We start from the raw sequence: 25,516 nt of genomic DNA, 5'->3' as shown, positions 1-25,516 counted from the left end.
TCCAAGTCATTCTTATTTTTGTCAGTGCTGGTATAACTCCTCTGCTTTGATAGGAGGAGGGCAGCAGGCTCCAGAGCACTTCTTTCTTTGACATTTAATCTTACACTGACTCACTCCAAGTGTTTTATCTGATTTTGTGTTTCCATGGGAGCTCCAAAATACTTTCCTGTTTGGAGGGGTACTTCCCAACACTTAAAGAGATTGGAAGAAAAATGCAGAGTTCCTCTTTATGCAGCGATATGTAAGCGGAAGAGAGTCTTCAAAGCTCACTCATGATAGTTTCACAATCAATTTATTTGTAACTGTTTGTCACAGCAAACCAAATAAGGCAACTTTTCTTCTTATTAGGCTCAGTGAACAAAATGCAACCCCGAACCAAATATGGCTACTACAGCCAATGTGATTAATTTTGAAATTCAAAGTTTAAATGTCTTCTTTTACTGGAAATTGTCATTTTTAACATAATCTAATAAAAACATCTAAACATGTTTACACTGGATGCTAATATTGGCAGTATTGGGAGTGAAAATAAAGTAAAATATGATAACACCAATACTTTTGGCTTCAACATAGGACTTACTGATTACTCCATTGTTACACATGATAGCAGATGTGCTCGGGCTTTGAATTAAACAATAGATTTGACTTATTTTGTTACCTTTATCTCAATGAAGGTTTTACTTATTTATTATGCCTTTCCAAACCACTCTGTTTTAAATACATTCCCATCATTTGCTTGTAAAGCAATGTGTATTGCCTTGTGTCTGGATGGTGCCAAATACAACTGCCTTGCCTAAATAAAACGGATTATTTAACCCTTTTGTGTGACGAGTCGCCAAATCAACAGCAGCCATGCTTCAATACTTGTGCTACCAGCGTTTGATTTACCAATTTTAAAAATAAAAAGGTGTCAAAAAGGTCAGAAGAGGACTTGAACTGCAGCAATCAGCTGTGTTAATGAGCCTCTTCCTCGTCACGACACACCGGACGTGTGTGCGTGCGTGCGTGCGTGTGCGCGTGACAGAGCGAGGGAGAAAAGACGGAACTGAACTTAACGTCAGCTGAGCTCCTCACGTCTGATCGCCCCGCACGGATCCTCGTTTCTCGGGTGTTTCTACCAACAAAACCCAAAGCGACGCTGCTCGAAGTTTCGAGGTGTGACGATGGAAGCCGACGGTCCCCTGACCAGGGTGGAGAGGACTCTGTGGACCGTCTGGGTGAGCCGATCCACTCATGGGCATGAAATAAAAACACACCAAAAAAAAGTTGAAGTAAAACTGTATTGTGCACCTGTATGCGCACATCTCTCTCTCGCTCTCTCTCTCTCACTCACTCTCTCTCTCTCTCTCTCTCTCTCTCTCTCTTCCACACGGACGCACTCACAAGTACACTATCTTCACTTGCGTGTATGTAAATATTGTAATTCAACACAAATCTGCATGGTCATATATAAATGGAGAAAAAAAAGACGATTCATTGATCTAATTTTGTTGGAAATATTAAAGAAAAACTCAAATAACGATGAATATTCTGATACACTTAATTCTAACAAAACATGTGAGTAATACACATATGATCCACGTTTTTTTTTTCTTGGGTTTTTTTTATTTTTTGTGGTTGTTTTCTGCATATATATATCTATATATAACACATTTAATCACAAAGATTTGGCATTATACAAAACCCAAAGTGTACATTTGAATCCTTCTGTGTGTTCATTTTCTTCGCCCCCATCCAACTTTTCTAAGGCTCTGCTTCAATTTGATTGAGAAGAAATGCGAAAAGAACCAGGACAACCCAACCAATCCACCATGATGTTAGAAATAAATGCAGCTTTTTTTTTTTTTTTTTAATGGACTCCTCTTCCTCTGCCCGATTTCATACCTCTTCCTCATCGCCTCTTTTAAACTCCGTGTTGCTACCCACAACCCCGGGTTGTGGGTAGCACTGCATACTATATTTGGACATCAGAACATCCTATTCCATTTTGTAACTGGCTTTTTATGAGGTTTTCATCACGTCAACTTTAACCACTTAAAAACTCTGAAAATCATTTATGGACTCTGCTTTGTGTACGAGTCGATTGTCACGCCGAAACAGGAAAGGGCCTTCCCCGCGCTCACTGAAAACCTGGAAACACTATTGTGTAACTGTGTTTCACATGCTGTATGTGATGATGCTTTGTATGTACTTCTTGTTATTTCTTCAAGCATAACAACCCGAACACCTTCACTGTTTGAAATGTTTTCTCCACCTGTTTTTTTTTTTTCCTCAGTGTTTTATAAGTGATGCTGTGAACAGACTCATCAGGCCACAGCCTGCTCCTGGTATCGGCAGCGAGCAAAACCCCTCCCAGGAGTCTGCAGGTGAAGGTGAGCCTCCAGACTGCGGCGAGGCGGAGGGCGACATCCACGCAGGAGAAGACGCTTTGTTGACAGACTCTCTGCTTGACTCACCGCGAACAGCTGTTCACGGGGAACGTTCCATCACTGTAGCCAACTTTCGGCCCGATGAAGAGCAGGACCAAACGGGACGAGATGATTCTGAGCTGCCCATCACTGAAGATTCAAACCAACGTGAAGAAGAAGAGACACAGTTGAGCCCATTGCACTCTTGTCAGGAGACGTCTGAGAATGACAAACACCAACAACATGTGGGGTCAAAAGCTCTGACAGAGGACGTGATTAGTGAAAAGATCCAGCAATGTGAAGTGGAAACAATCAGCACTGTGTGTGTTGAGACAACTGAGGCTCATCAAGAAACCAGCAAAGTAGTAGAATTAAAAGAAGATGACGATGATAACAGGCAACATGAACGTGCATTTGAAGCAACGGGCAGCGAGGGAGATCAGCGCAGAATAACAGATTTGGGGCCAGAAGAAAATGACAACATGCACAAAGGAGAGGGAGAACAGCAGAGTGATGAAGTGTTGAGACAGGAAGAAGTGGGAAACGGTATAATTTTGCGAGAAGTGGATCAGAGAATGGAAGCAGATGAGGAAGACCTTCCAGATGTGGTAGGTGTAGAGAAACAGGAGCATGTAATTGGTCCTACAAGTGGAAACGATGAGGCTCGGCGGGCACTGGATAACAGGGGAGAAAGCGTTTTCACTGAGGGAGAAAATGAGGATGCAAACACAGACAAGGATCCAGATGCAGCCGATTCAAGATGTACTCCTGAAGATCGAGGTTTTGTAGGAATAACCCAAAACACCACCACAGCGACGGTAAAGCTTGAAGGTGAGACGAGACGGGAAATGATCAGGGAGTTGGAAAGTATTCCCCTGGGCACAAGTGAAGGCCGGGTTGTTGTGTTAGAGGAGCTAAATACTCCAGCATGTGAGGAAACACAAGAGGGGCTTCCTGAAGGCAACAATGAGCTCGGGCAAGATGAAAATACAACACAAAGGTTCCTGGAAGTAGGAGATGACAAAGAATTCCAGTCACCTCGATTACCAGAAGAGGTGGAGAGTGGCGAGCGGGAGAGTCCTCAAAACGCAGAAGCCACCCGTTTACCGATGAGTGAGTCTGTGGAGGAGGAACGAGAAAGTACAGGAGATGCCAAGACCATCGTTGACCTGGCTGAAGTCGAGCCGGTTAGAATACCGCCTCATCTCGACACTGCATCGCTCCAAGAAACGGAGAATCAACTTTTTGAAGAAGGAATTCAGGTTTTTGATTGCCGACTCCAGGCAGAATTGTCCGAAAGCCAGATGAAGACGGAGGTCAGAGACTTAAGAATGTTGGATGGGACTGAAGTGCTGTCCAATTCCAAAGAAGCTGGTCCAAGTGGGCACGAGGCCAGAGGTGCTCCTGCAGAGGAAGTGACTGATTCAACTGATGAAACTTTGAAAGCTGAAGCTCCTGGAATGACACAGGATTTTTTACATACAACAGTATACAGCAACGACGGTTTAGGAAATGCTCCCACAGCAGGCTGTTGGTCCCACTCCGCTGAGAGTGTGGCTAAAGTACAACATGATGGTACAGTGAATAAGCTGGATACTAAGAGCAATATGGAAGGAATTTGTAATAGAGTACTATTGGGGGCAGAACATGAAATGCAAGGCAGAACTGAAGCTGAACCTTTGGCACCAATGGCAGGTGAGTTAATCACACGAAGTGAAGAAGAGGAGAATGCTTTTGTAGAACAATATGTGTTGTCTACTCAAGTTGAGACAGGAGAGATAAGCAGTCAATTCCCACGCAGCACGTTTGAGATAGAGAAAGAGATAAGTGGCATTGAAACCGCTGATGACTTCACAATGACAGCATCTAGAGCAGAAGATTTGTCTGACATGTCAACAGGGGAATCAACAAGACACGTGACTGAATCAGAAGGTTCGAGGAGCTCCATCAGTCTACATCAAGATCTGATTGATGAAGAAATCCTTGACCTGTGGATAGAAGCAGCAATGTCAAGCCAACCAAACTCTCAGGATGATTCAGTGGCACAAACCAAAACACTGGGCCTGATAAATCAGGCCTCAGTCGCCGAAACAGGATCAGAAGTCACCACCACGCTGACGCATCAGAACTCCAGAACACCGCAAGAAGAAACCCAAAAGGAAAGACTCAGATCAGCAGAGGCTGAAACTGAATTGCAGAAAGATCTCAAGGACGAGACGAATGACACGACAGGAAAACAGACCGAAGCTCCGATGAGCTTTTTTCCACCAGGTGGTCTACTTGAGTTGACTGCGTCTGATTCAGACGAGGTCATGCAAAGCATATCACGACAATCAACAAGCAGCTCAGAGGCCTCTTTAGAGGAGGGACTCGTGTGTTCAGAAAGCGAAAAGGAGGGATTCGATATTTTACCAGTGGAAGAGCAACAGTCGGGAGACACTGCGGAAAGTTCACCAAACAGGTCTGACGTCTCCCTCGAGCCCATGGCAATGCTCGACGATCACACTGAGGTATTGTTTCCAATGATTTTCAATTTAAATCCAAACTGAAAGTGGCTTCACCTGCAGGTCACGTGTATTTAGCAGTTCGTGTCCATTCAGGTGGACGCTCCGGTGCTGGACTTCACTCCGCAGAGGTCACGAATTTCTCTAAAAAACCCCCGTGTGAGGCCACCCAACAATCCCCGCTATTTGCTCAATATGCCTTCAATGGAGCCCACTCCTTCACCCGTGCCTGTCAAACCCCCTGCTGGTGTACCTTTTGGAGGAATGGGCATTGGAATAAAACTGCCTGGTAAGTCACTCACAAGCCACAACTCACTTTTAAGTATAAGGACTGTTGTTTTTTATAAGCTGTTTATATTATTGTACTTTTTTGTTGTTGTTGTCATGTTAGGGCTTCCCGCAGGTTTCCCACTGTTGAAAAAGACACAGCGGATGGTGAAGGATGAAGATGACCAGGAAATCCCATCACAGGTACAATTGTATTCTCAGAGAAAACGGTTTGAGTTCATGTGGAGAAACTTTCATCACTTAAAAGCCAATATTATCAACAGGAAGCCGAGACGACACGCGAGGAGAAAGATGATCATCCAGAAAAGGAAGAAGCACCAAACAAACCTAAATGGATGCCACCAAAACACCCAGGGTAAAATAACATCACTCAATTTGTTGTATTTGAACTCAAAAGGAGTTTTAGACATTTTCTGATGGAATGTTTTTTTTTTTAATGTCTTTCCAGATTTGGGAATCCTCTGATGTCTGAGCTGAAGACCAAACTGAAGAAAACTTCAAATGAGTGAAACGAATCATTGTGGTTCTTCATGTGAATAGTTGACTGTAAAATCGCAATGGCTCTACGCTCCTTTTTTGAACCGAACCTAAATGATGACATGTCTCCCATGTGAAGGTTAAATTTTTTTTAAAACAAAGTAAAACTAATGAATACATTATTTATCTCCTGGAAAAGTGCTAATATTTGTCCATTTCACATTTATCACCGCTTCAAAAATACAACCTTAAAGAGAAAATGCAAAACACAAAACAGAAAATATTTATATATATTTGTTTTATATTTTCATCTACATGTATTGTACATGTGAAAAGTTACAATTTCTTTGTGATAAGATGATGGTAGTTTCACAGCAATGCCTGCCCACAATGACTTTTTACACATGGTTCTGTGCTGTTGGCCATTTATATTGAACCATGCACGTCTTTTGAACTCTTCTGAAGATAGCACACAATTCCACATGTATGCTGTACTTGTGTTTTTCAAATAAAGGTGAATTGTGTTGTCTAAGAGGTATGGTCGAACACTTTTATGAAGAATTGCATAAAGTAGTAACATTGACATCGACTTTCTGACACTGATTGTCCGAAATAAATTTTAAATCATGATGCCCTCAAAGAAAACCTGTCAGTCTGGCTGAACGCCGGTGCAGTGGATCCTACGTTTGCCTCTGAGCCAGAATGCTGACCGATTGAGTTCTGGCTTTCTGTATATTTGCAGGTTTTCTATGGGTAGTCCAGATTCCTCACACAGTCCAAAAACATGCATTTGAAGTCTATTGCTGGTTTCATTTAAAAAAAGGATTTGAAGGGGTTGTAGTATTTGAGTATTTGAAGGCTTCAAATAAGTTTTTTTTTGTGCTTCTGTGGAAAATTTGTGTGTATTTCTTCTAAGGAGAAATTATGAGGACCCATGATTCACAAAGATAGATATATTTATCTTTGATACTATTTTATAATTGTAATTATACCTGGTATAATATATATAGAACACAGAACCTTACCTGTTCTGTGTTCATGTATAATGTTGGAAAAAATACAAAAACTAAAGTTATTTAAAAAGAAATATTGAAAATGAATTATCTATAATACCTCCATAGAAAGTGAACTCGTGAATTGTGGCCCACAGTCTCCTGCTTTTGAGGGATGCAAAAATGTTGGTTCACCAGCAGGGGGCGGGCGATGCATTAAACACACCAGTTCACCGGAAGTACAAAGAAAGAGCAAAGAATAAGAACGGCTGTCCAATGAGTGTGAAGCCGCCCGACGTTCAAACTGAAGCGGTGTCACTCGTCGAGCAAACATTTTTCTACTTTCCTATGTTTGGAACGTAAGTAAAAGCTTGAGCGCCTTCCTCACCGGTTTTGTTTCGTATGACGTTTGTGTGTTGATAGTTTTACGTGTTGTCGTTTCGAACTGACCTGACAAACGGCTTTCTTTCTTCTTTTTTTTTTTTTAATGTACGACGGCCCCAAAACATCAATCTGACGAGCCCTGCTTCTGTGAACTTCTGTCCTTCTGCGTGTGGATTTGTTTTTGTTCCACTTTTCTCCTTTAATATTGAATATGTGTGGGAAGTGTGTGTGTTCGATTGTCTTTTCGTCCTGTTTGGCTGTGATGATCCCCATGTTGATCCTTCAGTTATTTACATATACGATATATAGAATCATTGTAATGCTGCAGAAATTTGTAAGTTAATTATTCACTTAAATCGTTAAAAAGTAGTCCGTGTGACCGGATTACGTAAAATGTAGTAAATCAGATTTCTCTTGCCTCATGCTCAAGTCATGCGCAAGTCATTGACAGTAATATTACTTCTCTCTTTAATGAATAGCATTCTGTTTGTCATGGTTTTATTCTAAATAGACAGTTTCAGTTGCCATTTTCTGTCTATTCTGTACACCACAATATTAACTATAATATATAATTATGCATACAGTAATGACGATTTGATTAATTTATGCTTTTAATTCGCAGGTGTGAAATTAACGGACCTTGGAAACGTCATAATCTGAGATAACCATGGAGGAAAATGACTGCCAGGAAAATATCATGCCTGTGCCCAATATGCATAACAAGGTTTCAACCCCAGCTTCTCAGCTCTCCCGTCTGGAATTTGCTCCAACGCCATTTTTGAAATACATGAATATTGCCAATAGGTGTCCTCCTCCAGAAGCCTTAAAATGTGCACTCAGTCCTTTGCAGGATGTTCCTCGGTTTCCTTTTGGTGGTATGGGCGCAGGTATTGCTTCAAGTTGGCTGTATGATGAAACCTTACCAGAGATTACTCTCCTTGATGAGACGGTGAGCTTGTGTTCACCCTGTGACAGTCACAAGCGTGCATCCAGCAACTCCTCTCTTCCTGCGATCGTGTCTGCAGTTTCGGCCACGAAAGAGAATCGTCCCGAAGCCGCTCCTGAATTATCCAAACATGAAGGGAAAGGATTCTGGCTGGATGATAAGAACTTTCCAGACATTACCCTCCTTGATATGACACGTGGCGATGAGTCACCAACAGAAGGAGAAACTAATGAAAGAACTGAAACACCATCAGCTGAGGATACACCGTGTTCCCAACCAGCAGATAATCCACTCACTACAGAGACGTCCCTCCTTAAGAATACCACATGCTCTGCTATAGAGGAAAATGATTCCAGTGATGTGCAGCACAGCTCTACAGAAACTCGATCTCTTCGAGATTCCGGCGACACTGCTGTGGAGGCCACTGTGGATCTCCAAAACGACGCCTCTGGGTGTGAGCAACCACCGACACAGTCTGGTTCAGCAACTTTGTCCGAGTCGAGCTCGAGTGACAATCTTCAGAAGACGATGGAAAAGGACACGGAGTGTGAACAAGCACCCGCAGAGTCTGGCTCAATGACTTTGTCGGAATCTAGCTCAAGTGACCGCCTTCAGAAGACGATGGACAAGCCCACCTCAGAGGGTGAGCAGCCACCTACAGAGACTCGGTCAATAACCTTTTCAGAGTCCAGCACAAGTGACGACCTTCAGAAGACGATGGACAAGCCCACCTCAGAGGGTGAGCAGCCACCTACAGAGACTCGGTCAATAACCTATTCAGAGTCCAGCACAAGTGACGATCTTCAGAAGACGGTGGAAAAGCACACGGAGTATGAACTGGCGCCTACACAGTCTGGGTCAACAACTTTGTCGGAGTCGAGCTCAAGTGACAATTTACAGAAGACGATGGAAAAGCACTCAGAGTGTGAACAAGCACCTGCAGAGTCTGGCTCAAAGTCTTTGTCGGAATCGAGTTCAAGCGACCGCCTTCAGAAGACAATGGACATGCACGCCTCCGAGTGTGAGCAGCCACCTACACAGTCTGGTTCAATAACTTTGTCTGAGTCGAGCTCAAGTGACAATCTTCAGAAGACAATGGACAGGCTCCCCTCTCCTCAAATCTGCAATCTAACCACGAGCCTTCAAGAAGGCGCTGCTGAAGTACAGCTTCCTGAACGGTCTGGGAGTAAAGGCACAGAAGCTGCTAACAATACAAAGAACCTTGAGGGCACATTTGAAGTTGATCCTGTTTTAGATGCAGCTGCTCGATGTGAAACTGACACAAAATCTGCCCACGATTTAACTGATGTCTCTGACAACGCCATCATTCATGAAAACTTGAATACAGAGACCAACAAGGCTCGCGCATTCAATCTAGATGAAACTTTAGATTTAGGGGTGGAGTGTCTGGTCACTTCAACCCCAATTGTACACTGTAAAGTGTTCACAGAAATCCCCCAGCTTACGGAGGGCAGGAACCCAGGAGCACAGAAAAAACTGCTGGTTGAAGGGCCCGCTGAACCAGCTGCTCAGGTGGCCTCTAAACGTCCAGCAAACATCGTCTGCGACCGCAAAACATTCCTCACACGGGAATGCAAAGTTGCGAAACCACGTCTGTTTCCTCCGATGCTTTCGCAGTTGTCAAAGAACAAATCCGGCTCCGCCCTCCCAGGGCGCTTTCAGCCGGCGACCTTCGGCCTGCCCCTGACCAGGCAGAAAGCTCAAACGGACGCTTGCAGATTTGCAGCTCCTTCTAATGCACCGAAGGAGGTATTCCTCTATTTCCCTGTTCCTGTGATGTGGACAAAATATTAATTTAATCATCCCAATTTGTATGTGACGCCAAACAAATGTTTTGAAGCACACACTGTTAACACTCTGTCGTGTTTTCAAAGACCACAGGAACGACGTGCACCTACAACTTGCGCGCTACAACAACAACAACGGGTAGGCACTGTGATTTTTGCCTCATCAATTATTCTTCATTCGTTTAAAGTAACTGAAGGAGTAACTGACATAGAGTGCATGGCTTTTTTTGTTGTTATTTCTCGACATTTTATGATTGCACTTGGAACGCTGAATATTGGCATGAGCTCAGTGTTGTCAGTCCATACAGCCCCCCCCCCCCTCCCCTATGTTCTCATTAGGATTAAAACTTCCAGTTTCCAGTTTGCGGAAGCCACAGGAGAGTGGCATTCCTTCGGGCATCCAGAGAATCACCCGAGGTCTCAAGATGCCTGCAGCAAGAGGCAACGCACAGGCGCCAAAGAAACTCTGTGGACCTGCAGGTATGGGTACTATAACCAGACTTTGTGCCTCCGCCATGACAATTTGTGGCAAAATTATCTATAATAACTGCATTTTTCATCAACTTGTACCTGTAATCTTGAGTTTATGTGCATGTCTTTCCGATTACATATATATGCACATCGACTGCTCCTAGGTTGGTGTCCACTTTCTATTATAGTCCAGTAGAATTGGGGTTTCTTTTACATGTCCTTAACCGCTCATAATGTGTTTTAACTGGTACTAATATTCAATCTCGTCCATGCAGCAGTACCATCGGCTCCTTGTGATGCTGCCAGCAGAGCCAGAGGCCTGAAACCGCCGACAAACGCTCAAAGAGCTGTGACGACAAAACCCCAGGCTCCTGGTAAGTTGACTTACAGTCAAGATTCCATCACGCACATGGACAGCCTCTTTGTTGAGTTTATGAGGCAAATGTATCTAATTCCTTAAAGGAGATGGGCATTAAGTAATCAGCATATTGCACAATCCGAGCACTTTATGTGTAATTGTTTCTGTCCATATTTGTGTACAGCCACTAATCCTGCACCAAAGACTATAATGGCAAAGAAACATCCCTTACCAAGGAATGAGGCTGTGCCATCAAAGAAACTGAAAATGGGTAAACACTTAGTTGTTCATAAAAACTCGCCATCTACAAAAGGCTTAAATTGGTCAGGTTTGCACAGAAGGCCAAGTTGAGACCCATTGCTACTTCTGTGAATGTTTAACAGATTCTTTGAGGTTGTGAAATTAGCAGAGTTTACCTGTAACGTACACCCATCAATCTAATATTCTTCATCTCCTCAGATTCTGTTTCATCGAGCAATCCTGTGCCTGCAGCATCGTGTCAGAATGGGGCTCCCAATGTCCAAACACATGGTGTGTTCAGATGTAATTGTACAATTTCACAAGTCTCAAAGAAAATGTGTGTTTTGCTTTCAGACAGCTTTAGCGAAGTGAAGGATGCTAACCCAGTTGTTTTAGTTTCAAATCTGCAAAAGGTAAATGTTGGAGGCAAAATTCTTCGAATTAAACCAGTGGGAGAATTTGTGTAGATGACCAGTTAAAGAATTTCACTGGTTTATAATGATTGGTTTTGTTCTGAGAGAATTGCGATAACAATGTTCAACGATTCCTTGACCTTTTGGCTCCTTATAATTCTGTGTTGTGTCTAGGTTGTGCCACCTGTGCCGAGTTGGAAAAGCAAAACAAAGTGATGGAAGAAGAAATAAAGAGACTGAAAGAAGGTATGAATCATTGCTGTTGCTTTGTGTCTTTCATGAGTTCTTGTGTGCCAGGTTGGATTGTCTGCAGCCATTTTCAAAAAAACCTGAACTTTTGAACCTCAGACCATATAAGTTGTTGAATATCTATCTGTGCATCCATTTGTTTGGCTCATATCTTCAATCTTTTTATTGGTTTTTAGGCAAATCTGTGTAAGCTGAATGTTGATTTTTCATTTTTTTTAAATTGCAATTTCTTTTTGTTCCCTCAGAGCTGCTGAAATACACAGAAGAATGTTGAAAGTGTAATGTCAAAGACAAGTGTTTTATTGTATTTGATTTCAATGTGCTTAATAAATTCAATGTTTTATTGAAATGTGTGCAAAATGCCTTACTTTACAGAGTCCTGCTTTATCTGTTTTACTACATAAGATAGGATATGCTTTTATTTATCTCCCTGTGGAGAAATCCATAGTTCTCAGTAACTGTACACACAGACGTGCACATACGAGACAATAAAATAACATTTATAAAGAATAAGGCAAGCACTGAATATAACAATGCACAATAAAAACCTGTGCAGGTCTGATATGTACATGTGTATTAATACTTGCTAAATGTGTTTTTTTTTCTGGATGACATTGTGTTGTATTTCATAATGACAAAATAAATATTCTCTAAACTTTGGAGTGCTTGAGTGTGTGTATATATTTTATCTTCACTTTCAGTCTTATCCTGTCAGTGTTCCGAATTTTAAACTGCACTAAACTGGTATCGATTGTTGGCAGTGTATCACTTTTGGCCTCGAGGTGGCGGTAACGTTTTGAAGCCCGTGTTGATCTCTGGGCCTGAAAATTTTTGGTGATTTAATGCTGATGCTGAGAATTGACACATTCTGACTTGCTTAAGCTCTACTCTAACCAATTTAAATCATACAAGTATCAAACTGTGCATCTTTAAGACATTCTTCCTATGTTGGAACGTTTTAATATATTTTACACCTTTAGAATATTTTAACTTTTGTACACTCATAGACGCTTTACACAATGAAGCACAAATTAAGAGAAACGAATTCATGGATAATCCTGTATATTTTGTTTGTCAAAGATATGACAATATACTTCGATATGAAACCCTAAAATGAAGAAATATTATCATGGGTACATGCAGGAAGGTTTTACTGATTATTTCTCATGTACTGACGCATGGAATGTGATGGATGAACCCTTTTAAAAGCGATTTGTACAGCCAACTGCATTATCTTGCTATGCTCCTTAATGTTGTTTTGCCACTACCGGAAGTTGGAACTCATTGACCGTCTCAAATGGCGCATGCGCTGTTCCCACCGTCTCTCCCTCTTCCGGCGCGGCCGCCGCACGTTTCGTCTGTCCGCCTTTCAGCCAAACTGGATTTTATAACAGTCACACGCAGACAGACACACCACGGTATCATTTCCACGAGGACGTAGGTGAGTCTGACTGAGTATTTGTCGAAAACTTGAGCAATACTCGCCCTAAATGAAGAGTGTGGACCGGTTCACATGCGTGGAGGCCGCTCTGCCTTCCCGAGGCTTTAGCTTAGCTTAGCATAGTATAGCACCGGCAACCGCGCCACGTTAGTGTCAGACACATCTGCTTATTTCTTTAAGAAAATGTTGCGGTGTGTTTTCACATTGTGTATATTTATACAGCTCTTACTATGATTAACTTTTACAGCGCGTTGTCCATCTGGTACAGCTACGTGGTGTTAGCTCCATAACACACTTCAATTGCAATTCAAATTGCAAGAAAGCCGCTGATTTTATCTATTAAAGCGACGAAAAACAAATGAAATGAGCAGCCATAACCACCATTTAATCATAAGTATAAGGCAGAAAATAAGCCCGAAATGACATATTGCGAACAAATAAATTTAAAGCGATATATAGGATTCAAAAGTATGTGCAAAACATTGCATCATAATCATCATTGCAAATGGTTAATATTGTCACAGAAAACTTGCTTGTATTTTCTCATTCTCTTTGAGGCCTTGATCAGAGTTGCACTTTTTTTTTTTTTTTTTTTTTTTACAAGGTGTTTTACCTCAATGGTTTGTTTTGCGCATCTCTTTTTCCGTCCACTACTTACGCATTATACCAGGAACACATAGCTTTCGGGATCATTGTGGTACATAAACCTCAATACCTGGATAAAGGCGATGCCCATCTGCAAATATAATGTGTGATGGCATAGCCTTGGGTTTCATTTAATTGAAAACTGATAATACTGTACCAAAGTAATGCATGTTAAAACGTGAAATACCAGAAATCTAAAGCACTAAACAGGCTTAAAAGAAACTACAAGTCACAAGTTGTTGTTTGATTTCTTTTAAGTGACAGCTTCATTTTTGAAGTGTAGATTGTTGATGTTTGTGGGCGACCTTAACCCACTTTTGCTGTGTTGAATTATTTGCAACATAATTCGCCGATTGCAGACAAAATATTCAAAGAAATACTTTTCTGATGTACAGCCAGAACTATAGCTTTTTGAAACTTTGTACCAGAGGCTCAATGGATTTAATAAAGATGTGTAATCCATTCATACTGAGCAGATGTGAGCGAAACCGATGGCTCTACCTTATCTGTAGAATTAATTTGGGCGAATTAACCACCCAACCACCTGTAAAGAATTAAAAAAAAAAAAATAATTCCCATACATTTATGAACACCTCTCTTAAATTAAGTTCAATATTATAAATTGTGTTAATGTTTTGCCTTGCAGATTGACTCCTACCTTCCGTGATGTCTCGTTTCTTCGCTACTGGGTCTGACAGTGAGTCAGAGGAGTCCTCATCCGCTGATGAGATCACCCCTAAAGCACCCGGGACTACGTTCAAGCAGTCAGTGAAAACCTCGACACATCTCACCGTCATGACATTTGAAATATTCTTCTTGAATTCATCTCCGTCACCCATTATATTCCCGCAGGTCACTGCTTCTTAGTGACGATGAGGAGGACACCAAAAGAGTGGTGCGCAGCGCCAAAGACAAGCGGTTTGTGTTTTCCCTTATAGTTTCTGAAAGATTTTGTGAGCTGATTATTTTGGTTGTGACTCTAGCGTTTCCTTTTGATTTTAGATTTGAAGAGTTGACCAACCTGATAAAGACCATCCGTAATGCTATGAAGATTCGTGACATGGCCAAATGTCTGGAGGAGTTTGAGTTGCTATGCCGAGCCTTCCTCAAAAGCAAGACTATAGTAGACAAAGAGGGTGTTCCCTCTTTCTATATTCGCCTCCTGGCTGATTTGGAGGACTATCTGAATCAGGTCAGTAGTTCAGAGTTAAACGGACAACTCCGGGAAAGCACTTTTTGTGACATTTGTATCTAATAATCAACATTATTGGTTCTCAAGCTCTGGGAGGACAAAGAGGGGAAGAGGAAGATGAACAAGAACAATGCAAAAGCCCTCAGTACTCTCCGACAGAAGATCCGCAAGTACAACCGGGATTACGAGACAGAGATTGCTGCATACAAGGAGGTAATTCCAGCAATTATTGCTTCAATGAAATGACTTGAGTGAGTCGGGACCAGGCAGCTTCCTGGTTTGAATGTGAAAAAGTGGGTGTAGATGATCAGGTGTCTAAACTCTCCGTTTGTGGTAGAACCCACAGGAGTCTGCCGATGAGGAGGAGGAGAAGGAGGCTGGGGATTCTGGTAAGCAGGCTGTTTTTACACTGGAATGATCGTGAAAACCTGCAATACTGTATCTACATAAAGGCAGGGTTTGCAATCATTCTGTGACCTGCAACACTTGTTGCTCATGTTGTTCATTGTCACAAGCTTCAATCGTGAAAATATTTCTATCTGCAGTTAATTGCTGAGAAATGGAAAAGTTCTTTGCAGGCGTCATTTCTGACATTTCGTGTGAACTTCGTACCTCAAGGCTCCTCTGACAGCGACGGTGAAGATGGAGTTTCCGCCAAGGCATTTTTAAAGAAAAAGCCAGAGTCGGCTCCAGAAGCCAGCAAGTTCATCAAGAAGGGATCCGGGGTAAAGGACCAACAACTGACCCAGCATGAGGCGCGGAACTCTTGTATTAATTCCTCTACTTAACAGTGACAATCCCTCATCTACCTCTGACAGGATGAGTCGTCTTCCAGCGATGATGAGGATGAAGACTGGAGCTCGGACACCGTCGACAGTGGCAGTGAGAGTTCAGATGACGGTGAAGGAAAGAGCTCCTCTCTGGCCATGGTCTTCCTCAAGAAGTGAGTCTCTGCTTTTGGTTTAATGCAAAATAGACGAATGTTTTTCCTGTTCTGAGCCTGAAGTGACTTGTGAATAAAACAACAACACGGTGTCCGCCCCCAGGACCCATGAGGGTGAAAAGGGTGAAAAGAAGGTCGGGAAGAGGACGAAGACCAAGAGGGAGCGCCCTGAAGAGGACATTGAGGAGGAGGTTGAAGGAGGCTGGGAAAAGGTCAAGGGAGGCGTCCCTCTGGTCAAGGTACACATACGTGATGAAATTGTTGACTTCTTTTTAAAAATAATGTCAATTATTTGATACAGATATGACAAATAATGCGTGCCTTAATAGCAGCCAAGAAAAACCTTACATTTTTGTTCTTTTTGCTGCTGGGCTCCATTAGGAGAAGCCTAAGATGTTCGCTAAAGGCACTGAGATAAACGTCCCAGTGGTGGTGAAGAAACTCAATGAAATCCTGCAAGCAAGAGGCAAGAAGGGCACCGACAGGTAACGGCTTCTCTCTCACTTTATAACTTGATTTTATTTCATCAAATTCACAACAGAATGACTTGAAGTCACCGTTGCTCACTTTTCTGTGATGGGTTTCTTTCCTTCCAGGGCTGCCCAGATTGAACTGCTCCACGCTCTGGCAGCCATCGCACTCGAGAATAACCTGGGTCAAGGCGTCCTGGTCAAGATTAAGTTCAACATTATTGCCTCCCTGTATGACTACAATCCCAATTTGGCAGCGTTCATGAAGGTGAGAACTGCTTATATAGACTGTTGTTATAAATGTACACCTCTGTCAGAACAGACGATTATAGCACAACCCTCCGTGGCATTGTCCAACCATTCATACACTTAAGTAAATTAAAGTGAGACCAACAGAAACATATCCACTAATGCAGCTTAAGTTTTGAAATCGCAGAACTGCAAGAGATCAGGTGTGAGTGTCGTCCTTTTTCTTGTAGCCCGACATGTGGAAGAAGTGCCTGGAGTGTATCGACGAGCTGCTGGACATCCTCTTTGAATTCAACAGCATCTTCATTGGAGAGAACATTGCAGAGGACAGTGAGAGTCTGACCGCCACTGAACAGGTAATCCGTCCTGCCTCTTTCCCACTCTGTCTCTTTTTCGTATCCTGCATCAGTCCTTCTAAACAGAAAAAAATGCGCATCACAACTAATGCAAGTCCAATTCCAGTGAATCATTTGACAAATAATTTTTCTTTATTGAATGCATCAACATGACTGACCGTATCTAAAGACTATAAGGGGGCGCTTACCCCCTGAATGTACCATGCCGTGTGCTTTTTCACAATTATAAACAAATTATTTGATGGCTGTCGCTAAATCCTACCTCCTAATCCTAAAGCTAAATTACAACTCAGTTTTCCTATAAATTTTATAGTCACACTTTTCCTCAATATCCCGACGGCACTGACTAAGGTTGTGCTATACGCCCACCCACCACGAAGCTGTCATTCTTTGTTGAGTTAACCCAAAAAAAAAAAAAAAAAGATGTCAATGGACTTCAAGTTGTGTTGTGCATGTTTTCCAGCCTTTCCGTGTGCGTGGCTGTGTCTTAACGCTGGTGGAGAGGATGGATGAAGAGTTCACCAAGATCATGCAGAACACAGATCCTCACTCACAGGGTACGTTTGTGGTTCACACATCCACTGTTGCATTATATGTTCAAAGGTGTGAAGGTTTAGGATTCAGTAGTATTGTTGCAGAATTCAGTTATTTATCTTTTGGTTCTTTCTGTTTGCTCATTTGTATTTTTTCCCTCGTCCTCGCGTATTTCAGAATATGTTGATAACTTGAAGGACGAGGGGCGAGTTTGTAACATCGTCGACCGGCTGCTCAACTACCTGGAGACCAAAGGCAGCACAGAAGAGGTCTGCCGCATCTACCTGCGCAGAATCATGCACACCTACTACAAGTTTGACTACAAAGCTCACAGGCGTAGTCTGGGCCTCCAGAAAGAGACCAAGGTAAGAAAACATAGATTGCATAGGATGGCTGGAGCCTTTCAGGTGATCAAATGCGTTGTGCTGACCTGTCCCGCGTGTTGCCGTGCAGTCTGAACAGGACCAGGAGGAAAGCGAAGGCGAGGACAGCGCCGTGATCATGGACCGTCTCTGCAAGTTCATCTACTCCAAGGATCGCACCGACCGCATCCGAACCTGTGCCATACTCTGTCACATCTACCACCACGCTCTCCACTCGCGCTGGTACCAGGCACGCGACCTGATGCTGATGAGCCACCTGCAGGACAACATCCAGCATGCTGACCCGCCTGTGCAGGTGTGCAAATGCAACAGAATCTGCACAGATTATCGATGTTAATTTATTTTGAACTACCCATTATCTTTTCTTTTTTTTCTTTTCTAGATCCTGTACAACAGAACCATGGTCCAGCTTGGAATTTGTGCTTTTAGACAGGGCATGATTAAAGACGCCCACAATGCGCTCTTGGACATCCAGTCGTCTGGCCGAGCCAAAGAGCTCCTGGGTCAAGGGTTGCTCATGAGGAACATGCAGGAGAGGAACGCAGAGCAGGAGAAGATCGAAAAGAGAAGACAAGTAAGTCACCTGCATACGTGCTTGTTCATAGTAGTGGAAGCCAGTGGGATTAATTTGAGCAGACCGAAACGCATTGTCGTGTACGGAACGGCATCACGATGACATTTGGCCTCCGCAGGTGCCGTTCCACATGCACATCAACCTGGAGCTGTTGGAGTGTGTCTACCTGGTGTCGGCCATGCTGTTGGAAATCCCCTACATGGCCGCACACGAGTTCGACGCCCGGCGCAGGATGATCAGCAAGCAGTTCCATCACCAGCTGAGGGTGGGAGAGAGACAGCCACTCCTGGGTACGGAACAAGTCTGCTCAGACTCTCGGTAGGAGACTTTGCCGTTCAAAGAATTAAGAGACGCGAACCGTGTTTGTCCTCCAGGACCCCCAGAGAGCATGAGGGAGCACGTGGTGGCGGCCAGCAAGGCCATGAAGATGGGAGACTGGCGCACCTGCCACTCGTTCATCATCAACGAGAAGATGAACAGTAAAGTCTGGGACCTGTTTCCTGAGACGCAGAGAGTGCGCGAGATGCTCGTCAGGTCGGCGGCTGTTGCATTTTGCCCGAAGTTACTTAGCGATGTTGTAATATTAAAACAACCTTGGTTGTTTACTTTTTTGTAGGAAGATACAAGAGGAGTCGCTGAGGACTTACCTGTTCACATACAGCAGCGTCTATGACTCCATCAGGTGAGCAAAGGTTCCAGCTTTGGTTGTTTCAGAACTGAAGCTACAGTTTGTATTTCTGAAAACTCCAAATGTTTCTAAAAGTTTAGTTTTTTTAAATGATGTCCCATTGTTTGTTTCCTCCAGCATGCAAACTCTGTCGGAGATGTTTGAGTTGGATATACCCACAGTGCACAGCATCATCAGCAAGATGATCATCAACGAGGAGCTGATGGTGAGTCTTTCATTCCATCACCAGTCTCCTTTGTTGTGGTGTATTGGGAGCGCTGACGTGCGTTTCCCGTCCCGTTCAGGCCTCACTCGACCAGCCCACACAGACGGTGGTGATGCACCGCACGGAGCCCACGTCCCTGCAGAACATGGCCCTGCAGCTGGCGGAGAAGCTCGGCAGCTTGGTGGAGAACAACGAGCGCGTCTTCGACCTCAAACAGGGCGTCTACGGAGGATATTTCAACCGAGGTGAGTTCAGACAACAGGCCTCGGGTGTAGCTGCGGTTACTCCAAATGTATAAATGTCTTAAGTAAAAGTTCCCTGGATCTTGAGATTCAAACTATAATGTTTAATTTCTTTATTATTCTTTTCTTTTACAGACCAGAAAGGTGGCTACCAACAGAAGCAATCCTACCAACGAGGTAAGCTAACCCACACTCTAACGTTTACTTGTTTACGCATTGCTGTTACATATTTTTGCTGATTCACCTTGTTGCTGTTTAATTAATACCAAAGTCGTGATGCATTAAAGTTTAAAGATGGTGGATAGTATTAGTGGTCCTTGAAAGCGTGGACCCTCCAGTGTGATTGGAGTGTTTATTTGATGCATGATTAAACATGGCAGTAATGGTGTTTTCCTCTCCGCTTGGGTCACAGATCAGAAAGGTTCTTACCAGCAGAACAAGGGCGGCTACAATCGAGGAGGCTACAGGAACCAGAACCAAAACAACTATTGATCCTCCGACCCTTGAAAATCAGCCTCCATTCCATTACATCGCCTGGGTCTTCTACAGAATCAGAACTGCCAGCTCCAAAATCACTTTTCTCTTTGCGGCTGCATCAATTGATTTTACTTTCCAGTCCCTTCATCTCTGGATGTTTTGGAGTTTTATCATTTAAAAAAATAACAGCGCTGAAGTGTGGCTTGGTTGTATTGGGCAATAAAACGTGTTATTAGCCTCTAAAATAAACAAATATTAACACAGTGTTTGACTTTTTTTTTTTATTTCTGATATGAGTTTAGTAAAGAGATCAACTTAAAAGGAGATTTCAACTTCATCCAAAGTCTCTCAAGTGACCTGCTGTGACACGTCTGAGCTGGCTCGCCTCTGATGAGACAAAAGTCAGGCCAACAATGAATCTGAGCATGTGATGATTTCCCTGTCATTTCGAGCTACAAACTAAAAAGACGATTGTTATGACAAACTGGTGTTATGTGCCGATCGTTGGCACAATACCAGAAGGTAAATGGGTCGAGTCAGCAGTCCAAAGATGACTCAAACACCAGTCACTGTTTAACCGAGAGTGACCAAGGTGGCTTTTTTTTTTTTTAATGATAGATTTTTTTTCTCATGGTTTGAACGCGTTTGTGATTCGAGAGTTTGATCTGAGCATAAACAGCCTGTGAAAGTGATTCTTTCCATTTAGGTGAAAGATGCTTTTAAATGTCAATGAAACAAACGATAGGTGCATTATATGTATTTGTTTATTATTAAACAATTATCAGCTCTGAAATTGTGGATTTGTACCATAAAAGAACAAGACTAACTGCTTTTCACAGACCAGTGTTTCTCAGTCTTTTTTTGTTTGTTTTTTTAATCTGATTAGAAAAGGAAATATATTACAAGAGTCCAGTGGTTCTGGAGTGGCCGATGCAGGAACATAAATCAAATGCTGACCGTATCTGTTTTAATATATCTATTATGAACTGACAAATCTGATCACAGACACACAGATATTAATATTCACAATCATTTATAAATACATGATTCGTGGCATGCACAAATCTTCCTGCAACTACTTTAGCCTCACATCATTAGCAGCCATACTTCTGGAGTCATGTCCTTGTCGCAACACATCGGACTAAAAATCGATCTGATTTAGAAAATATGCACTTGACCTTTAATGACAAAATAAACGTCTCCAGTTTGGAAACTGTTTGAGAACCGGTTTCAACCAACGCACGACTCGTGCCTCTTCGTTCTCTGCCCCAGCGGCCGATCAGCTTCATCCCGACAGGCCCAGCCGCCGCTTGAACTCCCGCCTCAAAAGGTCCCTCTCTTTGCGGATCCCTTGCAGCACCGTGCGATTCTCCTGGGCCCGACGCACCAGGTACGGGACCGTGTCGTCCACTGAGCCATACGGCACAGACTTGTAGACAGCATAGCCCTGCTGAGCTGCAGCATCGAGAAGGGAGGGGGAGAAATACACTCCTCAATTACAGCTTAGTATGGGAAAACTAAAAATGACTGGGTTAGTCACGGCTCATCTCTTGGATGTTCGGTTCTCACGACAGACAAGTGTTACGTCGAGGGTTGCTTAGTGGAGCTCACCGAGCGTGAGGGAGACGTGATCACACATTCCCAGGAGCTGGCCAAAACACACTGAGCCTCCATCTTTGTCAATCCCCAGCTCGTGCATCCTGAAGAGAAAAGCCAGTTGCAATTATTGTAGCTCTCAACTGTCAATAATTGTAAAAAAAACACTAACTTCGCACAGTCTGACCTCTTGGCCGCTCGTCTCACTGACTCCTCGTTGTGAGTGGCGATTATAATCCTGTAATTCTCAGGTTTCTCTGATATGACTTCAAGCATCGCATTGAGAGAGCCATTGTAGCTAGAAGAAAAAAAACACACACAAAAAAGAAAGATTGCTGCTTGTGAGCTGTTTTCTGTGCAGCGTTGACCTGGATGTCACCTTCCTACCTGTGGTTGGTGTCCTCCCAGCTCTGGTGAACGGGGTCGGCACGGCCCTCCTGCTGGGCCAGCTTTCTTTCTTTGTCCATGTAGGCTCCTCGCACCAGCTTGACGCCCAGACAGAAACCCTCCGCCTTAGACAGTTGCAGAGCCTCCAATAGAAGAGACCTGGACTCCTAACAGGCACAAACAGAGCTCCGATAGCCTCTCTTAGGGGGTGCTTATGTCAGAGTAGTGGTGTCACACGTACGTTGATCTCAGTAGCTTCACCGTAATGTTCAGAGAAGATTAGAAAGTTAACTCTGAGGCGTATATAAAAAAACAAAATAGGTATTTGCCTTTAGGTAGCATTGATAGGTGTTCCAAATCCAGGAGCTATCCTTGTTGAACTTTTTCATCATTGCCATGGTGACGAGAGAAAGTGCGGGATTCATGTACGTGTACTCAGCATCAACAAGGACTCTGACTTTGTTTACACTCGCCTGAAAAAGATATATATAAAAAGATCATCATTAAATGCTAAGCATGATTTTTACAGTGGATTCTTTTCACTTGATCAGTGCAGAAGGATCAGTTAACTTCTCCACCTCAGCGATTTTGTTGAGTCTTTGCAAGGCACACAGGAAATGAGCAGTCTCCTTTTCATCTAAACCAGGGAATGTAACACCCTGGGGGAGTGGGGGGGGGGAGCAAAACAGTTTCAGGCAAATTTAACTCAATTGTGCCTAATGTTATATAAACATGCTTAAGAGTTTAAAGCCTGATAAAGAAAAACATTTTTTGCTGTGGTCTTACCTCTCCATCCATTGCCCTGACAAGTAGATTTAGATCATAGGACTGCAGTGTCATGAGGGTAGTGAGTTTCACCTTTAAGAGAAGCGACAGAGGACTGTTTCAGAACCTGTAACAGCTGCAGACACACCAAACATAGAAAGTGTGTTGTTTGGTTTTTTTTATCTTTTCTTTCCCCATTTGAATATAATCGCTCAGAGACCTGGGAATTGCACAGATGGTTGAAAAACAAACCACTAGGCATGTGCTGCACCCTCATACTGTATTGAGAAAGTTTTAAACGACTGGTTTATGATAATGCAATTGTCTTTTGTTGGCATTTAATACAGAATTACAGTGAATGTCGCAGTAGATATTAAACTAGAACTATCCATGGAGTAAGTTCCTATTCAGCCTTTGGTGTGGAAGATGTGGCCTTACACAGAGCTCTGGGCTGATCAAGGCTGTGATCTTCAGCTGCATCATGGGGTCTTTGCTCCAAGCGTTGCTGTGCGACATCCGCACACACTCCAACATGGCCTCCATGTTGTCGTCATAACGTTTCTCTCTGGAAGAGGATGCATTTACAACCTCACTCCAACATGCATCCGTGTTATAATGTGCTGAGCCTCAGTGTTTTTTGGGTTGGTTTTTTTCCCATGTGTATCCAACAGTCAAATAATTCAGATGCAATAGCTTTCCAAATTGTTTTCATTAAGTCTATATTTTTATTTGCTTTCTGGGAAGAGTCCCAGTTTAAATGGAGTGTCATAAGAGTGAGTCATACCCGGTGCTCTCTCCGAGATCCTCCTCGATGGGCACAGCCAGCATGGGCCTCATGCCCAGAGAACTCATCTTCTCCATGGACCGAGAGATCTCACTCTCATTCTCTCCTGCAACAAACTGGGCGTAGACGGTGGGCCGCAGCACCAAGGAGAAGCCTCTCCTCCCCAGCAGGGTGCGTGTGATTGACATCAGCTTGATTTTAGAGCAGACGAGCAGTGATTTAGATGAGGACGGTGGGTGGTGCAAAAACTGTGTTGGTGAGACTTCCCAGTGACTTTTTCTCGTTTCTTCACACACAAAGTCATCATTGGTGATCACTCAGTGCTTTGGTGTCGAAACTCAGAAGGTGTAAAACTGAGGTGTCAAGGAAGACTGGGAAAAAAATTTCTTATTCCAGGTAATCTATACAAATTGTTGGACAATGTCAACTATAATCGCACGGAATTAAACAAAATGACCTTAGCAACCGTCCTGTTGAAGGGCGTTTTGATTTCTCTGAGCTTTTTATTGCCTCTATAATTGGTATATAATAAATGTAAACTTAAGACTCACCTTCCCACAGTTGTTCACCAGCACTGGCACGGAGCAGAGGCGAAAGACGCCCAGGGCTCGGAGCAACTCCCAGAAGCTCTTGACCTTGAAGGCACGGGGATCCTCAAAAGCCAGAGAGGCCGAGAAAAGCTCGGGCTGCTTCACCACTTCTGTCCTCCTCGAGGACACAGTGCCTGCAAGCCTCGGTGAAAAAAGGCGAGGGAGTGAGGGACGTAATCGAGAGCACAACATTTTCCCAGGGATGTCCGACAACAGCACACTGGATTGTGTTTTTATAGCACACGCTCAGATTCTGGAAGGATAATTGTTTGTCTGGGTTTAAAAAGTGTCTTGGCTCAAAACCTGTTGGAAATAGGAAAAATGTATATATTATTGATAATAGTGACAGTAGCAAACTTCAAAGTGTCAAAATACAAAAACAAATTATATACGCCAAAACATTCAAAACAGGACTAATTATAAATAAATTGGTAAAGGTATTATTAAAACATCAAAATTAAGACATACTACAGCACTAAAAACACAAATAAATGATAAAAGAAGTTCTTAAAGTCAGTAAACAACAGAAGTTTTGATGTACTTACGGAATATTACTTTTAAAAAAGTGTTTTACTGAACAAGCAGAAAAGTTATGTTGGTCTCTGTTACACTCCGTTACCCCAAAATATAAAAAAAGATAGAGAAAATGTTTGGAGAAATAAATGAGAATTCTGTTCGTCTCCGTCTCCAAAAAGGCACGAGGTTTGAAGAGCTGGTCTGCAGCTGTTTTACCTGCTGTTTACTTGTGGGTTAATGTGTCACTGAATGGGACTTTAGAAACTATTAGGCTGTTTCAACGTCTGACTGACATCACATCTGTCAATATGTCAATAAACAATATGAATGATAGCATGTTTTCCCCCCCATTTTTTTTTTTTTTAATCTGGAGTTTGCAAACTTTAAATATCAGTTGTATAATTCAGCCTGTAATTGGGAATTCTGCACTATGACGTTAAATTTTGAGAGTGGGTCAACAGATGTGCTGCATTGTGATTAAAATACAGTTTTGACTATCTGTATACGCTTTTGTGAAAAGCACATTGTAGAAACTATTCATGTGAGTGCATTTATGACTAAAACTCCTTTTATCCTTTTCCTTATCTGACCCAAGCAGAAACGTGATGGTGCTCCTGGGAACTGAGTTAAAGTTTGAAAGGGTTTGAACTTCATCAGATGTTCCATGAAAATCAAGCAGTGCTGCTGTTAGAGGAACTGATTAACCCCTATAATATGGAGGCACATTACTGTGCAAACATTTTAGGCTCTTGTGAAACAAATGCTGCAGAATGCTTTAAAAGTGAAGGTGGTTAAAATACAAGATTCACAGTAAATGAACAGAAGACCAGTATTTAGTGACTTTACCTTTTTTTTTTTTCTTTTTCAGTGATGTGGCACACTTGTGGATGCAGGCTTGATGAGGTATGTCTCTTCTTTTCATAAACTGAGAATCCTCACAC

The 25,516-nt window shown here is 42.8% G+C and overlaps 3 protein-coding genes across 5 annotated transcripts; 2 read left to right on the top strand and 1 right to left on the bottom strand.

Moving 5' to 3' along the window:
• The first annotated feature begins 1,108 nt into the window (after positions 1–1,108).
• LOC308146060 (uncharacterized protein) lies at positions 1,109–6,185 on the top strand. Of its 3 annotated transcripts, XM_080517705.1 has the most exons (7): positions 1,109–1,217; positions 2,276–4,103; positions 4,308–4,918; positions 4,994–5,201; positions 5,304–5,383; positions 5,464–5,555; positions 5,649–6,185. In XM_080517705.1, the coding sequence occupies exons 1-7, from the start codon at positions 1,164–1,166 to the stop codon at positions 5,707–5,709; spliced, it is 2,934 nt and encodes a 977-aa protein (XP_080373831.1). In that variant the 5' UTR covers positions 1,109–1,163; the 3' UTR covers positions 5,710–6,185. The 3 variants fall into 3 exon arrangements, with proteins under 3 accessions (XP_080373831.1, XP_080373830.1, XP_080373829.1); XM_080517704.1 differs by having other exon boundaries at positions 2,276–4,918; positions 5,009–5,201; XM_080517703.1 differs by having other exon boundaries at positions 2,276–4,918.
• Positions 6,186–12,861: 6,676 nt separating this feature from the next.
• eif3c (eukaryotic translation initiation factor 3, subunit C) lies at positions 12,862–20,201 on the top strand. The gene is made up of 23 exons (XM_080517706.1): positions 12,862–12,979; positions 14,271–14,388; positions 14,477–14,542; positions 14,627–14,816; positions 14,904–15,029; positions 15,154–15,205; positions 15,435–15,541; positions 15,635–15,759; positions 15,863–15,998; positions 16,141–16,244; positions 16,356–16,497; positions 16,709–16,834; positions 17,298–17,391; positions 17,546–17,733; positions 17,822–18,046; positions 18,134–18,325; positions 18,444–18,615; positions 18,700–18,859; positions 18,942–19,007; positions 19,131–19,218; positions 19,298–19,463; positions 19,596–19,637; positions 19,873–20,201. Exons 2-23 carry the CDS (start codon positions 14,291–14,293, stop codon positions 19,950–19,952), a joined length of 2,745 nt encoding a protein of 914 aa, XP_080373832.1. The 5' UTR covers positions 12,862–12,979; positions 14,271–14,290; the 3' UTR covers positions 19,953–20,201.
• A 1,021-nt stretch (positions 20,202–21,222) lies between these two features.
• Positions 21,223–24,251, bottom strand: prodh2 (proline dehydrogenase 2; the record flags this gene model as incomplete). Its single annotated transcript, XM_080517725.1, has 10 exons — positions 21,223–21,392; positions 21,549–21,637; positions 21,721–21,831; positions 21,921–22,087; positions 22,250–22,393; positions 22,499–22,579; positions 22,707–22,778; positions 23,124–23,250; positions 23,470–23,660; positions 24,021–24,251. The coding sequence occupies 10 exons, from the start codon at positions 24,249–24,251 to the stop codon at positions 21,223–21,225; spliced, it is 1,383 nt and encodes a 460-aa protein (XP_080373851.1).
• Positions 24,252–25,516: the final 1,265 nt, after the last annotated feature.

This window comes from Blennius ocellaris (assembly GCF_963422515.1).
Source record: "Blennius ocellaris genome assembly, chromosome: 21".
In the NCBI taxonomy this organism is placed as follows: domain Eukaryota; kingdom Metazoa; phylum Chordata; class Actinopteri; order Blenniiformes; family Blenniidae; genus Blennius; species Blennius ocellaris.
This window is presented reverse-complemented; position numbering and strand designations above follow the sequence as displayed.

Coding starts and splice junctions, on each gene's coding strand:
- LOC308146060 (XM_080517703.1), top strand. CDS start 1,164: ATGGAAGCCGACGGTCCCCTGACCAGGGTGGAGAGGACTCTGTGGACC. Junction 1,218..2,275: donor GGACTCTGTGGACCGTCTGG/GTGAGCCGATCC, acceptor TTTTTTCCTCAG/TGTTTTATAAGTGATGCTGT. Junction 5,384..5,463: donor ACCAGGAAATCCCATCACAG/GTACAATTGTAT, acceptor TATTATCAACAG/GAAGCCGAGACGACACGCGA.
- eif3c (XM_080517706.1), top strand. CDS start 14,291: ATGTCTCGTTTCTTCGCTACTGGGTCTGACAGTGAGTCAGAGGAGTCC. Junction 14,389..14,476: donor CCCGGGACTACGTTCAAGCA/GTCAGTGAAAAC, acceptor ATATTCCCGCAG/GTCACTGCTTCTTAGTGACG. Junction 15,542..15,634: donor TCATCAAGAAGGGATCCGGG/GTAAAGGACCAA, acceptor TACCTCTGACAG/GATGAGTCGTCTTCCAGCGA.